The following is a 14,386-nucleotide window of genomic DNA, read 5'->3' on the forward strand; positions in this document are numbered from 1 at the left end:
TATTTTGGTTTACTACCAAGTTGCTTGTCAGAATCCTCTATAGTCACTGCTTCATTTTATTAATTCCTGACCGGCTGGGATCCCCCCATCACGTTCCTTGCTTGTTCCTGAGGCTGCAGATCCACCTATCGCCAGTAGATGGAAGTGTAGGGCCAGAAATAGCTAGAACCCTGTAACTGGGTGGACTAGGAACCCAGTCCAGTAATTGAAGTTTTCAAATAGTCGAATTGGTAAAAGTATAGTTCTAGAATATGAGCACCAACACATTCGAAAATTCAAGATAGTAAACACCACACCTGAGCTTTGCAAAGCGTAGGTCCCAGTGGGTAGCTGGTTCCAAGAGGTATTTATTTATCTCTAGGGCACATATGTGAGTTCATTCATTGCCAGTCAGTTAAGAGTTATTCATTGAGTACCTACTATGTGTCACATGCCACAAGCTGTGACCAGAATAGACTTAGTATCTGCCTCAGAGGAGTTTGGAGGTGGAAACAACAACAAACAAAAGAATAAGAGGGGGGAAGGGGGAAGGGAGGGGATTAGAAAACAATCAGTAACCACAAGATGGCCACGGGGTTTGAAAATTAATCTGGGGAACGTAATTTAGTGGTTACCAGAGGGTAAGGGGGTTGGGGGGTGGGAGATGAGGGTAAGGGGGATCAAATATATGGTGATGGAAGGAGAACTGGCTGGGTGGTGAACACAGAATGTATTGTATAGATGATGTGATACAGAATTGCACACCTGAAATCTATGTAATTTTACTAACAATTGTCACCCCAATAAATTTAAAAAAATAATAAAAATAATAAAAAATAAAAAACAAACAAACAAAAAAAAGAATTAGATAATTACAAATTGTGTTATCAAGGAAATACACGGGATTATTTGATGGAGCTAATGGAAGGAGGGAGTGAGGTAAGGAGGTGAAGTTTTCATGGAGGCCTAAAGAACAAGAACAGGGCTGCCACCCTCCAGCCAGGATTGAGAGTGGACTCTGGTTTGTGATCGCCCAGCTAACCACTCCCAGGATCACTATTTGAAGTCAGGTCTGTCTGAATATGAACGGTGCTTACTAGTGGCTTTTGGGAGGATCGGGTGAGGTAATATATATGCAAAGCTCTCAACATAGTGTCTCATTCTAAAACTTGGGAGCTACCCCATTATTCCTCAAATAGAAGCAGGGTTTTAAAACAACCTCCTGAACACATGTTTCCTGCCTTGTCGCCTTTGCAATGAGGCCAATGGGAAAAGTTTAATGGTGCCAATAAGACGTAGCTCTACCTGCATTACCAAGACAGCAAACTTGGGGGCAAAGGCGATCTCCAGGCTTCAACTTTCAGGGGAAGACAAGGCCACAGCCAGCAAACCAGTGCCTGGGAGCCCTGCCCTGCCTCCCAAGACTGTGAGAGATGGGGGAGCAGAAAACCAGGGGCCCTTAGGACCCAATACAGGACGGCACTGGGCAGGGGAACTTCTGATGTGTGACCTAATAGTCCCTGCATGGGGACAACTGCTCTCCGCCTCCCAGGGAGAACCAGGGCTTTCTCTCCAAGCTGCGAGTGAGTATTTGCTTACCTCTCCAGACCTGCACCTACACTCACACTCGCATACACGCTCATGCTCACACTCATACATATATACATGTGCTCATATCTTACACTCAAACATTTATATCCACATACTCATACACTCACACTCATTCACCCACCCGTACATACAGTTACACACATGCAAACATACACACCCATACAGTTAGACTTACACACTCCTATATTTAAATGCACATTCAATAATGCAGAAGTCACACATTCATACACCTCATACACTCAAACATGTATATTAAATCTGCTCACACACATATACACGCAAGCATTTATACATATTCTCACTCTCATATACCCATCCATATTCACTCATACCCATATATTTACACATACAAATTCAAACATTCTCACATACTGATATAGTTATACACACTGACTCAAATATACAGCGGGTGCCAAAAAAATGTATACACATTTTAAAAAAGGAAAAAACTGTATTAAAATTGTAATACTCAATATATACCGATAACAAAAGATGACTACAAGTCATGTGTATACATTTTTTTTGGCACCCCCAGTATTTAATTAACACACACATTCATACACTTACACTCAAATATTCACACACCCATTCATACTCACAACACATACTTTGATATGTATTCACACACCCACGTTGTGTCTACAGAACATCCAAACCTATGGAAAATTTTATAATTTTATTAGTTTATTTGAGCCAAACTGAGGACATGCCTGGAAGCAAGATCTCAAGGGACTGAGAAAATGCTCTGGAGAATGGCAGTTTTGCAGTTCTTTTTATGCATTTAGAATCAAAGGAGGGGAAGTAAGCAGTACTACGTGAAATCCATTGGTGGTAGATTAAAGAAGCAGGAGAAAGCAAGGTGGGGAAATCCATATGATTGGGTAAAAGGTAAAATGGAGATTTACATACTTCTTTTACATTGATGGGTACAGGATAGTTAACATTTTACATTTACAGTTAATAAGTAGGGATGGTATATGGGCAATAAGATCACACACTCTCTTGAGGGTGATGACTGCCTTGAAAGGGTCTGAAAAGAAAATTACGCTGGCATTTCAAAGGTGTGTTAACCTAAATGCACAAGGATAATGGACAGGGCTAGCTTAAGGTCAAGCTAAACCTTTTATTAAGGGAACTGTAGTCTGAGGCATGACTACCCACCATGACCTGCCCACTTAGGAATCTATGATCAGATCACCCTGTGAAGTTACTTTCTGTCACTGAGTTTGTCAGATTAATTATGTAGCCCCTTTTTTATTCACCATAGCATTCCCTTCCATACATACTTGTATATTTCACAGTCCTACACATGCACAAACATTCATACACATTCACACACACACTCACCCACATGTTTTATTACACACATAGCCATACACTTATATACACTCAAACATTCGCTTTATGTTCTTACTCAAACTCACATGTTTACACACACTCACAAACCTAAGCTCATTTACTTATACGCTCTAACACTCACAAAAACATTCATGCTCACACACTCAAACATTTATACAGTAACATATTCACTCATATCAGGGAGATGTACCCAATTATCTAAGCAATCAGTAGCATCCAAAAGACATTTCCTTTGTGTTCATTTCTGTGCCACCCATGTCATGGGATTAGTGTGCTGATCAGATGATGAGAAACTTCCCAAAAAAGAGTCCTGTACTCTGTCAGGTTCTATACCTACTCCATCTCCCTGGAACAGTGTTCTTCTCAGGGAGCAGCCCCCTCACTGCCCACCTTGGGGACCTGAGAAAAATGTTGGCTGAGAGGTAATGGAGTAAGGGCCAGACCCATTGGGAATGGCCACAATGGTCATAAATCACAGAAAATCACAACCAGAATATCATTAGAAATCTGGGAACCACACTCTATGAAATCATCATTTATATCAACTCCCCAGTTGTTACAATTTTGCACAAATAAATGAATATTTTTAGAGGGCTTATTTTTGGGGTCAGAAACCATAAATCTGGTGGCCCACAGACCATCTCAATCTACAGACTCTTTTGTTTGGGCAGCACATTTTTAAATTTTGAATTTTGAAGTCTCTAGGAGGAGGGAGAGCACTTCCAGAATGGAGGAGTGAGGACCTCTGAAAATCTACTCCTCTGTAAGAACAATGAGAACACCGGCAAAATCATCAAATTAACTTTTCAGTACTCTGAAAATTAACCAAAAGCTTATAACAATCCAAGGAACATTTATTCAAGAAGAAGAAGGAGGAGGAGGAGAAGGAAAAAGAGAGAGAGAAAGAAAAAAAGAAGGAGAGGAAAGAAAGAACTGAATCTCAGAACTGCGAGATTTGGTGCATTTTATGTTATCCTGTCCCATTCCTCTCGTCTTAGCTTTGCAGTAGCCTTGAAAACCAACAGTTTCATAATCACAATAGCCATGAAAATCAGCAACTTAGCAACCACTGGAGAGGGGAAAAAGGGTTTGGAGCTCCCTAAAAAGTGCTAGTCCCAGAGAGTTGTCATTATTTGACCTGTCCAGAAGGTCCTTGGAAATCTCCACTCCTTGAGTTTGTTTTTATTTGACCTGACTCAGCTCAGTCAATGTGAACAGCCTTTCCCTAGGGGCATTTGTCAAAAACAACCAGCAACAATAGTTTAACATAGAAGCTGCCTAAAGCAGTGATAACAGATGGGAGAAACAAGAGGCTGACCACAGATTTTAAAAGAAAAGCTAGAAAATGTGATGTCCCTAGAGGGCTTTGAAAAGCTCCAACATATTCTTGGGGATCTAGCAGGACATGCACATGGCAAGAGCTGTGCACTTGTCCAGGAAATGCCTGTGAAGGCCCTAACCTTTCACCTCTGGCTGACCTTTAGGCTCTGCTTAAAGCAGAAAGTGAAGGCTAAGGTAGTATTGTAAACTGCCTGATGGGACATGAAAAGCATGTCCTAACACACACAGAGTCTCTCCTCAAAGGCTAGGAGACTTATGGTTGAAGACATTTAAAGAAATCTCTCTCTAATCATTAGCTGACCATTGAGCTAACTAAGCAGAGGCTTTAGTGGCCACATACGATAAAGAATACAGACTTGACAGAATTAGTTCAGAAAAGTCAGTAAACAAACAAACAGCAGTAGCAAAACAATAAATAGCAACAACGTGCCATGGGGATGGGAGAAATCTGGTTTCTAGAATTGCCACATTGTAGTATTTAAAATGTTGAATTTTCAACAAAACGACAAGACACACAAGCAAACGGGAAAGTATGACCCATTCATACACAGGCAAAAAAAAAAAAAAAAAAAAAGCAACCCATAGATATGTCCTTGAGGAAGACCAAACCTTGGACTTACTAGACAAAGACTTTAAATCAGCTACTTTAAATATATTCAAAGAACTAAAGGAAACCTATGTTGATGGGCTTATAATGTATAAAGATGTAATTTGTGTGTCAATGCTAGGACCAGCAAGGGGAGGGAACAGAGCTATACAGGATCCTGGCCATATAGGCTGGCAATCCCAGCCCACCCCAGAGCCTGACTGAGGCCCTGGCTCCCTATTCAATCATTTGACCTTTATTAGTAACCTGTTGTGGGGGATCCAATAGTGACTAAGGCAGACCCAGCTGTCCCTGCCTTTGCAGAGCTCCCAGCCCCACAGAAGAGATAAGATCGTGCTCACAGGGGAGTGGCTGGACCCTGCTTGTGAGTTTTAGAAGAATTTTGTCAGGCTTTGGTAGTAGGGAGACGGTTTTAAGGTTACAGGCCATCTTTCACCATCTTCTGCATTGCACTTTCCCCCTTGTTTCTGTACTTCCTGCCCTACCATTGCCCTTCAAATTCTTTATTATGCAAAGCTGCTTCTCTTTCCTTTTCTGGTAGTGAACTAAGAGCAAGGGGGTTAGGATCAGGGCTGGGGCAGTTATATTATAAAAGAGTAGAGTGGGAAAGGGAAAGGCACCAGAATGAGAGCGACCAGAGCCCTCAACATCTACTTCCAAGCCAACTCTCCAGTCTGTTCCCTGTTCAGACACACTCAGAGCTCTCCCCACCAAAATTCGGAGGTATAGAGTTCTCCATCTTTTTGTACATGTAATTGTGTATGTGTAACAAGATGTTAAATTGCAACTTCCTAAGGATTCAACAAAATAAAATAAATAAGACATTCCAGACCCAGATATAAATGTTCAAAGAAAATAAACAAAAACTTGTTATAAGACCCGAAAACATCTCACCTGCATTGAAGGTGATCACCTGCACTAGATCATTGAAGGTCTAATGATCTAGTCATTGAAGATTAAAGAAATTTGTGAAGAGAATGTCTCTGTAGATAGTAGGACTTTGACTCTCCCCACCCTCAGCCTTACCCCACCCACGGAGAGACCTGAGGGTGCTCTTACCTGAGGCCAGGTGAGGAGTCTCAACAGGACCATTTGGACGCTAACTATGGGCTTCTTGCAGGATGGGGGATGCTGGACCTGGTCTCTGATTCCTAATTCAACAATCTAAAGTTTGGGCGAAAGGAGCCTTGGAGAACCGGCTGAGCAGGAAAGAGGCCTCCCTCCCCAAGGCTGTCAGATGAACAAGCAACGAATTTCCCAATTTCAGATTTCAGAATTTCTGACGTGGACCCCTCGAGAGAGCTGCCTTGATCATGCCCCAGAGGACACTTAGAGGACTGGTGTGCCGCCAACACAGAGAGTCAGTGTAGTGTGTGCCCAGTTGTGGGAGGGAGGAATAAAAATAGGAGCTGAGGAGAAAGTCACCAGCAGGAGGTAAATATGTTCCCCACATCAAAAAGGTAAAATGGAATGCTCTTGGGGGTTCTCAGAATCTATGAAAGCACCCCCTGAGCAGGATCAGCTTTACATATACCTCAGCACCATCCTGTAGCAGTATCAACTAAGGACTTGCCTGCTCCCCACCATCTCCTCCCTCCTTCCACCCTACCACAGCCAGGGGTGAGAAACCACCTGAGCAAGATGGAGGAAGAGGCTTTAAGATGGGGAAAGAGAAAACAGGACCCATCCACACTCTAATAGGGGGAGGGGCCATCTAGAACTTTTTTAAAAGTTAAAAGCTTTGGCTGCTCCCCAGACAGGACATTTTAACTTTTGAACTGAGGCTGTGTTTAAGAACCTAAAGTCAATATAGAGGTTTTGTTTGGTTGTTGTTTTTTAACCTGGTGTGTTTCGCAGGGCTTTCCAGAGAAAGAGAACTAATACTGTATTTTCCCAAAAATAAGACCTAACTGGAAAATAAGCCCTAGCGTGATTTTTCAGGATGACATCCCCTGAACATAATACATCTTTTGGAGCAAACCTTAATATAAGACCTGATCTTATTTGCAGGGAAACACGGTAGGATATGTATACATGTACAGTCATGTGTCGCTTAATGACAGGGCTACTTTCTGAGAAGTGCATCATGTGGTGATTTCATCATTGTGCAAACATCCACAAACCTAGATGTGCACTGCCACAAACCTAGATGGTAGAGCCTACTGCACGCCTAGGCTAGATGGTATAGTCTGTTGCTCCCAGGCTACAAACCTGTACAGCATGTTACTGAACTGGATACTATAGTCAATTATAGCACAATGGTAAGTTTTTGTATATCTAAACATAGACATAGAAAAGGTATAGTAAAAATACGGTGTAAAAGACAGTTGTGTATCGGTGTGTGTTGTGGAGGCAAGAGGAGGGCTGGGGGGGGGAAATACCAGTTAGAGAGAGAGTGGAGGTCAGGAGGAGGAAGGGAGAAAGGGAAGGAAGAGAAAAGGAGAGACAGAGCTAGAAAGAAAGAGAGAAACAGGACCCGGAAGAAAGAGAGATAAAGAGAAACATAAGGAAGGAAAGTGAGTTTGTACACGCAAGTGTGTGTGCATGTTCAGCTGTGGGAGTGGGCACACAGGAGATGGACAACATGCTTTATTTGGAAACCACCCAGAGCTAGCAGCAAATTCAACACTGTAGTGGGGTCAAGCCTTTTCTTTCAACATTGCAAACAAACTTTTTGCTTATAATCAATTATAATCTTATGAGGCCACTGTCATATATGTGATTGGTCATTGACTGAAACATTATGTGGTGTATGACTATATATATATATATATATAATATATAATATACCAGGGGTGCCAAAAAATGTATACAACTGGACACTTTGGTCAATGTTGCTCAAGAGTAGTTCACTGTAATCAGAAGTGTCTGGATGCTGATGGTAACCACTTTGAGCACCTCTTGTAATTGCAGAAGTCAAACGTGACTTGTATTCATCTTTTGTTATGGGTATATATTGAGTAGTACAATTTTAATACAGTATTTGTTTCTTAAAACATGTATACATGTTTGTGTATATATGTGTGTATATATACGTACATATGCATATACGTATATATGGACAAAGAGAGGTATTTATCATTTATCACAAGCAATTGGCTTATGCAATCATGGAAACTGGCAAGAGTAAAATTGGTAAACTGTGCTGGCAGGTTGGAGACCCAGGAGAAGTGAAGTTCCAGTTCCCGTCCGAAGGCCATCTGCTGGAGAACCAGCAAGAGCTGATGTTGCAGATGACGTCTGAAGGCCATCTGCTGGAGAATTTTCTCTTGCTCAGGGGAAGATGGTCTTTTTGTTGTATTCTGGCCTTCAGCTGATTGGGTGAGGCCTAACCACATTACGAGGGCATTCTTCTTTAATCAAAGTCCACTGATTTAAATGTAGATCTCACTGAAAAACACTCTCCCAGAAACATCCAGAACGGTATTTGACCAAATATTCGGACACCCCGTGTCCCAGCCCAGTTGACAAATAAAATGAACCATTACACTTGGGGATAATCAGATCCAAATTTTCATCCAGGGACAGAGGTAGAGCTTCCTCCACTGAACGCATTTTAAAGACATAATGAGAGACAAAATAAACTTTTGTGATTATACTTGCCAAATGAACTCAAAAAAAGCCTGGAGGCTTTGGCTAGAAATAAATAATAAAGATGTATTCAAGGTCTTAGGATTTGCAAACTAGAAACACAACTAGGCAATACCCAGAATGTTCCTGAAAGAGAAAGGAAAGCAGAGGGGTAAAAGGTACATTCTTGAGAAGAATTAGTCCAACACTCTTAGCCTCTGGAATGGTCTGAGATGGTAACACTCTAGATGACGAGTGGTGTCGATAATGGATGTCAGGTGGTCTGGATATGTGAACGTTCTTTCTGTAGTCCTTCATGGGGTAATCAGAGGGTTATCTGGAGGTTTGATAGATATTCAGGCATTGATGCAGGACTGGAAATTTCCAACGTTTAAGTTCCCAGGCTAGTTAAAGTAAGAACAGAATTATTTCCTTGTGCCTCAACCTACTTGATTTTGGTAATTTGACTATAATGACTCCATTTTATTCATATCCCAGGAGTATATTGCTCAGTCATTACAGCTGTTGCTTGTGTTTTGTCAGGAAAATGGAGTGGAAAAGCTGTTCTCAATAGGAGCCTGATTTTTTGGTAGCACTGGAAATAGCTTTTGGGCAAAGATTGCTCTTTTATTTGGAAAAGTACTTTCACGGGGCCCTCTGTTACCCAAGATAAAGTGACAGCCCTTCTCTGGAAGGAAGAAACCTTGGCTCTTGAAGAATCAAATGTTAATTGCTGTGTTCTGTGGAAACAGGGAGGAGGCATCTTTGAAGAGACTGCAGAGCTGTCCCTTGGGTTTGCTTGCTCTGACTGGGAAATGGCCTAGCAAGTGAGGATTCCGGGACTCCGGGAAGAGAACAGGTGATTCCATGTCAGGGCCTCTGACTAAAATGAGAGGCAAGGGGCTGAGGAGAGAAGCAGCCAGAAGGGGCCCCCAGGGCAGGGTTCTCCAGGGCAGGGGGCATGGCCATTGCAGACATAACTGCTGACTGGATTTCCTTTTCCTTTCACTCTCTCAGATTTTTAGTAAAATTGTTTAAAGGCTTCAGCCTGGACTCGGGTGACTTGGAGGAATTTGGGAAGGAGGTGTGAGATGGTCCGGGAGCCTTCTGGCAGGGCAGCCCAGAGGAGCAGGTCAGAGGGCACCGCTGAGTGGGGTGGACAAGCAATTCCTCTATTAATTTCTCTGGGACGGCAGGTTTCCACTGTATGTGGGTAACCTTAGTGGTTATGGGGGCTGGGAGGGCTCTCTGGGGCTACTTTAGAGGGGAGGTGCCTGGTGTCCTGTGGCACTGAAGGCTGGCAGACTTTGGAGAAGTGGCATAGCATGGAGGTTAAGTCTGGAGCCAGACTACCTGGGTTTGAGTCCCGACTCTGCTTCTTATGGCCACAGGCAGGTTAATAAGTCTCTGTGACCTCAATTTGTTCATCTGTGAAAGTGAGGCTGTTTGAGGAGTAAATGAATCAATATTAGAAAATGCTGAGAGTAGAGCCTGGACTATAAACGTTTGTTAAGTAAATCTGTGGTGCTGAGTTAGGGTAGATTTGGACAGTGTGGCCAGGTTACAGAGGCCAGTCTGAGAGGGCAGATGGAAGGAAATTCCTGGTCCCAAACGAGGTATTTACAGGATTGCCAATCCCCTCAGGGGTCCTGGCTTTGCTCTACCCACTGAGAGAAGAAGGAGCAAAATAACCCAAAAGCTGTTTCCTTCCCTTTTGGTGGAGTTGTCAGGCCAAGCAGAGGTCATTCCATTTTTGTTTTTCTCTAATCGGCTGCCAGCCCAGGGATAAGAGCTCAGAGGCCTAAATACACCGTGAGCCGCCAGGTTAGATCACTTCAGCCTCTGGACAGCGGGCTGCCTGTCCTCTGCTCAGCACTCTGCCCTTGGCTTTCACTCCTATCAGCTCTTGGGCACCTCCATTTCCTTTCTGAGACTAGGGGTGGGAGTTGGAGGGACATAGCCTAAGATCTGGGGCTCAGGGCTGGGAGTCCCGTAAGAAAGGCTGAGGCACAGCCAATGGCCTCAAGATGCAGGGATGGACAGTCTCTCCAAGATCACCTTGCTCAGCACTCGCCTTTGTACAGATGGGAACACTGAGTTCCAGAAAGCAGAGGCTTTGTGATTTTCTGAGCTAAAATGCCTGCACCTGCCCCTTTCCCTTAACCCTATTCAAAGCTCTTACTTTAAAGAAAAGTTTCCAATGATCCTGAAGAGAAAAGACCCCAGGCTAGAAGTCCCAAGTCCTGGCTCTCGCCACCTAGGAGGAGTGGTGCCAGTCACTCCCCTCTGGGCGTCAGTTCCCTCATCTGCAAAATTGAGGGATGCCGTCCAGCGGGAGTTCTACAAAGATGTCAGGGAGGGTGGCAGGAAAGCTGGTGGAAGACCCAGTCCCCTGGACAACCATCCCCACTCGACCTAAACCTCTGTTTTCATCTATTTTCTGTTCTAGGTTTGGCCTGAAAAAGTTCTGCTACTAAAATAGAAAGTTTTCAAGGATGTGAAGTTTCCTTATGGCCCCAACGGTTTATGATAAGCTTCAGTTGTTATCACACCCCAAGTTACACTCTCTGATTGTCTGCCCTGAATAACTAGCAGGTCCCCACAGTCTGTCCCACCCCAAACCAACCCTTCTGTCACCATCCTCCACCAGAGTGATACTTTGTTACAATCGATTAGCCTACCTTGACACACCGCCATCACCCAAAGTCCATCGTTCACATGAGGGTTCACTCTTGGGGTTGTACAGTCTATGGGTTTTACCAAATGTTTAATGACATGGGTCCACCATTTATAGTATAATGTATTTTCACCGCCCTAAAAATCCTCTGTGTTGTGCAGATTCATCCCTCCCTACTCTTAACCCCCAGCAACCACTGATCTTTTACTGTCTTGATAGTTTTACCTTTTTCAGAATGTCATATAGTTGGAATCAAACAATTATATAGCCTTTTCAGATTGACTTCTTTCACTTAATAATATGCATTTAAGGTTCCTCTGTGTATTTTCATCGTTTGATAGCTCATTTCTTTTTTAGCCCTGAAAAATATTCCACTGTCTGGATGTACTACGGTTTATTTATCCATTCAACTACTGTGACACCCTTAAAAGGATACAACACATACAATATCCTGGTTGGGGATGCGTTACCTGGATTTAATCATAAGGAAACATAAGACAAACTCACATTGCGAGGCTTTCTATAAAACAATTGGCCTGTATTCTTCAGTAATAACAATGTCATAAGAGATAAGGAAAGGCTTAGGAACTGTTTCAGACTAAAGAAGGCTAAAGAGACCTGACAATTACTAAACTAAAAATAAAAAGGACTTTCAAAGTGAGAGACAAACAAGCATTTATTTGAGATCAATAAGAATAGCTATTTGGGACCACTGATTCAGGCAGAAGCCCAAATAATGTTCCGATTAGGAGAAAAAGGCAGTGGATAGTTATGAGAAAGGAAAGAGGAACAATTACATCAATAGAAGGAAAGCATTTCTATGGGTGCAGATAACGTAACATGGTGATGTTAATACTAACTAATGTTTTAAATTTTCAGTCCAGTAGTCATAATAAATGCTTTCTTATTATCTTTGCAAACACTTTTTGGGGGGAAACAAGGTTGCTGAAGCCCAGTCCAAAGGTTATTTTGCCATTTTCACATTCCAAGGTTTGATACATAAGGTGTGCAAGGTGGTTCCTTCGGCACGGCAACTCTGGTTCCATTTGAAAGTGGCTCTCTTTATATTATTGTTTACAAAACGGAATGTAATTTCTGCTCCTGGACTGGACTCCATACTGGAGGGGGAAAAAATACTGTAGGGACACTGAGACAATTGACAACATTGGAATATGTTGATTAGGAAGTATTGTACCAATGTTAAACTTATTGAATTTGATAACTCTATTGTGGTCATTTATGCGACAATCCCTGTTCTTAGGAAACACAACTGTGAAGAGTAAAGGGGCAGAGTAAAGAGTAAAGATGTATGCAAGGTATTCTCCAATAGTTTAAAAAAAAGAAAAAGAAAAAAGAGAACGGCTAAATAAATGTGCCAATATATTAGAAACTGTTGAATCCGGGTTAAGAGTATATAGGAGTTCTTTGACTTATTATTGCAAATATTCTGTAATTTTGAGATTATTTTCAAAATAAAAAGTAATCATCATCGTCGTCATTATCATCATCATCATCCCAAAAAGCGTACAACTTCTGGGGTAGAGCTGAGATTTAAATCCAGGCTGTTTGGCCATTCAGGAACTCTGCTGTCACTCTAGTCAGTTGGCTCCATCACTTCTGTTTTACAGCGGAGGTCACTGAGGCCCAGAGACAGAAGGGGATTTATACTTGGTCATAGCTTGAGTTGGTTACAGCTTGAGGCCCAGTCTCTGGGATCTCAGCCTGGTGAGCTTCCACTGCTCTCTTGCACCTGTCCTATTGATAAAGCTGAGTATCCTACCTTGAGAGAGGAACAGCCTTTCTCTGGAATATTCTCTGACCACTTGCTGAGCTGGTTGGATCTCAAAGGTAGGGCCTTGCTGACTTTGTCTCAGGATCCCTGGACAATGGGGATTGAGAAGGTTATGTTTAATTAGTGGAGTAACCAGACCAGGCTTTCTGGATTAAGTTGTGCCCCTCTGTATTCCACCATTGTCCACCCTGCTCTGCACCCCTTCTTCTTTTGGGAACAATACCTTCTTTTGGGGCACTATTCTTTTCTACTTTCTAACCACCATGTGGTTCTGGTGGGTGTTGCCAGTCACAATGTCCCACACTCATGGCCACAGTTGATTGATCTAGGGGTGGGCACTGGACACAAAATGGGCCAATCAGAGCCCTCCCCTCTGATTTGCTGGACTGGATTTAAGGGAAACAGGATGTAGGCTTTCTGGTGTGAGGCTACCATGTGTGGAGCTCAGCAACTGATGGTAGCCACATTCTCCATCACGAGGAGAAAGCTCGTCTGATATAATAAAACTAAGAGAAGCAGAGAAGAGAGAAAATGCCCCCGGGCTCAAGTGTCTCTGAGGCCTTGCCATTTGCATGGATATGTTCTATAAATACCAGTATCCTTCAGTAAATCGCTCTGATTTTGCAGAAGCCTGTTTGCTTTGGATTTCTATCACTTGAAACCAAAATAGACCAATACATCTGACATCCTGACCACTAGCAATTCTGACCATGAGGCCCCAGCATAGAAATTGTCAGAGTTCTGTTCTCTTGGAGCTGACTATACTCTTGGCTCTGCTTGGATGAGGTGGGGGCCGTGGGAATTGGCACTAAGGCCTTATCCCACTGGCAACATCTGATTCCCAGGGAAGACCATTGATTGTCCTGATACTATGGCGAGGGCCATTTGTACTCACACTCCCACCTTACCTGCTGGGCCTCCTGGATTGTGCCCTTATTCTATCCTGTTCAAGGTTAAGACCAGGTCAGTGAAAGAAATTTGGTTTTTTGGGTGTCAACGTAACGAATCAAGGAAAGGAAGATTAAAATTCACCAAGGCTTCCCTCTGAGTTTCTTGGTGGGAGGCAGAGAAGGAGTTGGGGGAAGTCTTCTATGCCAAAATAAAGGAAATTGGTCACGATTCCTTACTTCTGCCTAAAATTTTAAGTGTGGTATAAATCACGTGCAGTAAAGCATGTGAATCTTAAGAATATATGTCTACATACATGCTCACTGTGTAACCACCACCCAGATCAAGATACCAAACATTTCTAGCACCCAGGAAGACTGCTGTGTACCCCTTCCATGGTGGCCCCCAACCCCTTTTCTTGTGATCTATCTCTATTATCATAGGTTAGTTTTGCCTTTCTTTGAGCTTCCTGTAACGGAATCACATAGTATGTGGTCTTCTGTAAGTGGTTTCTTTTTCACACAACATCATATTGTGGGTACCTAATCTTTAATGTTGGCCC

General features: G+C 42.8%; 1 protein-coding gene across 1 annotated transcript in view; it reads right to left on the reverse strand.

Annotated features, from left to right (window-relative positions):
• TRH (thyrotropin releasing hormone) overlaps positions 1 to 6,079 on the reverse strand; it is a 38,402-nt gene extending 32,323 nt beyond the window's left edge. The window contains exon 1 of the mRNA XM_033131563.1: positions 5,957 to 6,079. Coding sequence (XP_032987454.1) covers positions 5,957 to 5,989 — 33 coding nt within the window. The 5' untranslated portion in view covers positions 5,990 to 6,079. The remainder of the gene's footprint in view (positions 1 to 5,956) is intronic.
• Between the last annotated feature and the right edge of the window lie 8,307 nt (positions 6,080 to 14,386).

This window comes from Rhinolophus ferrumequinum, chromosome 17 (genome assembly GCF_004115265.2).
Source record: "Rhinolophus ferrumequinum isolate MPI-CBG mRhiFer1 chromosome 17, mRhiFer1_v1.p, whole genome shotgun sequence".
In the NCBI taxonomy this organism is placed as follows: Eukaryota; Metazoa; Chordata; class Mammalia; order Chiroptera; family Rhinolophidae; genus Rhinolophus; species Rhinolophus ferrumequinum.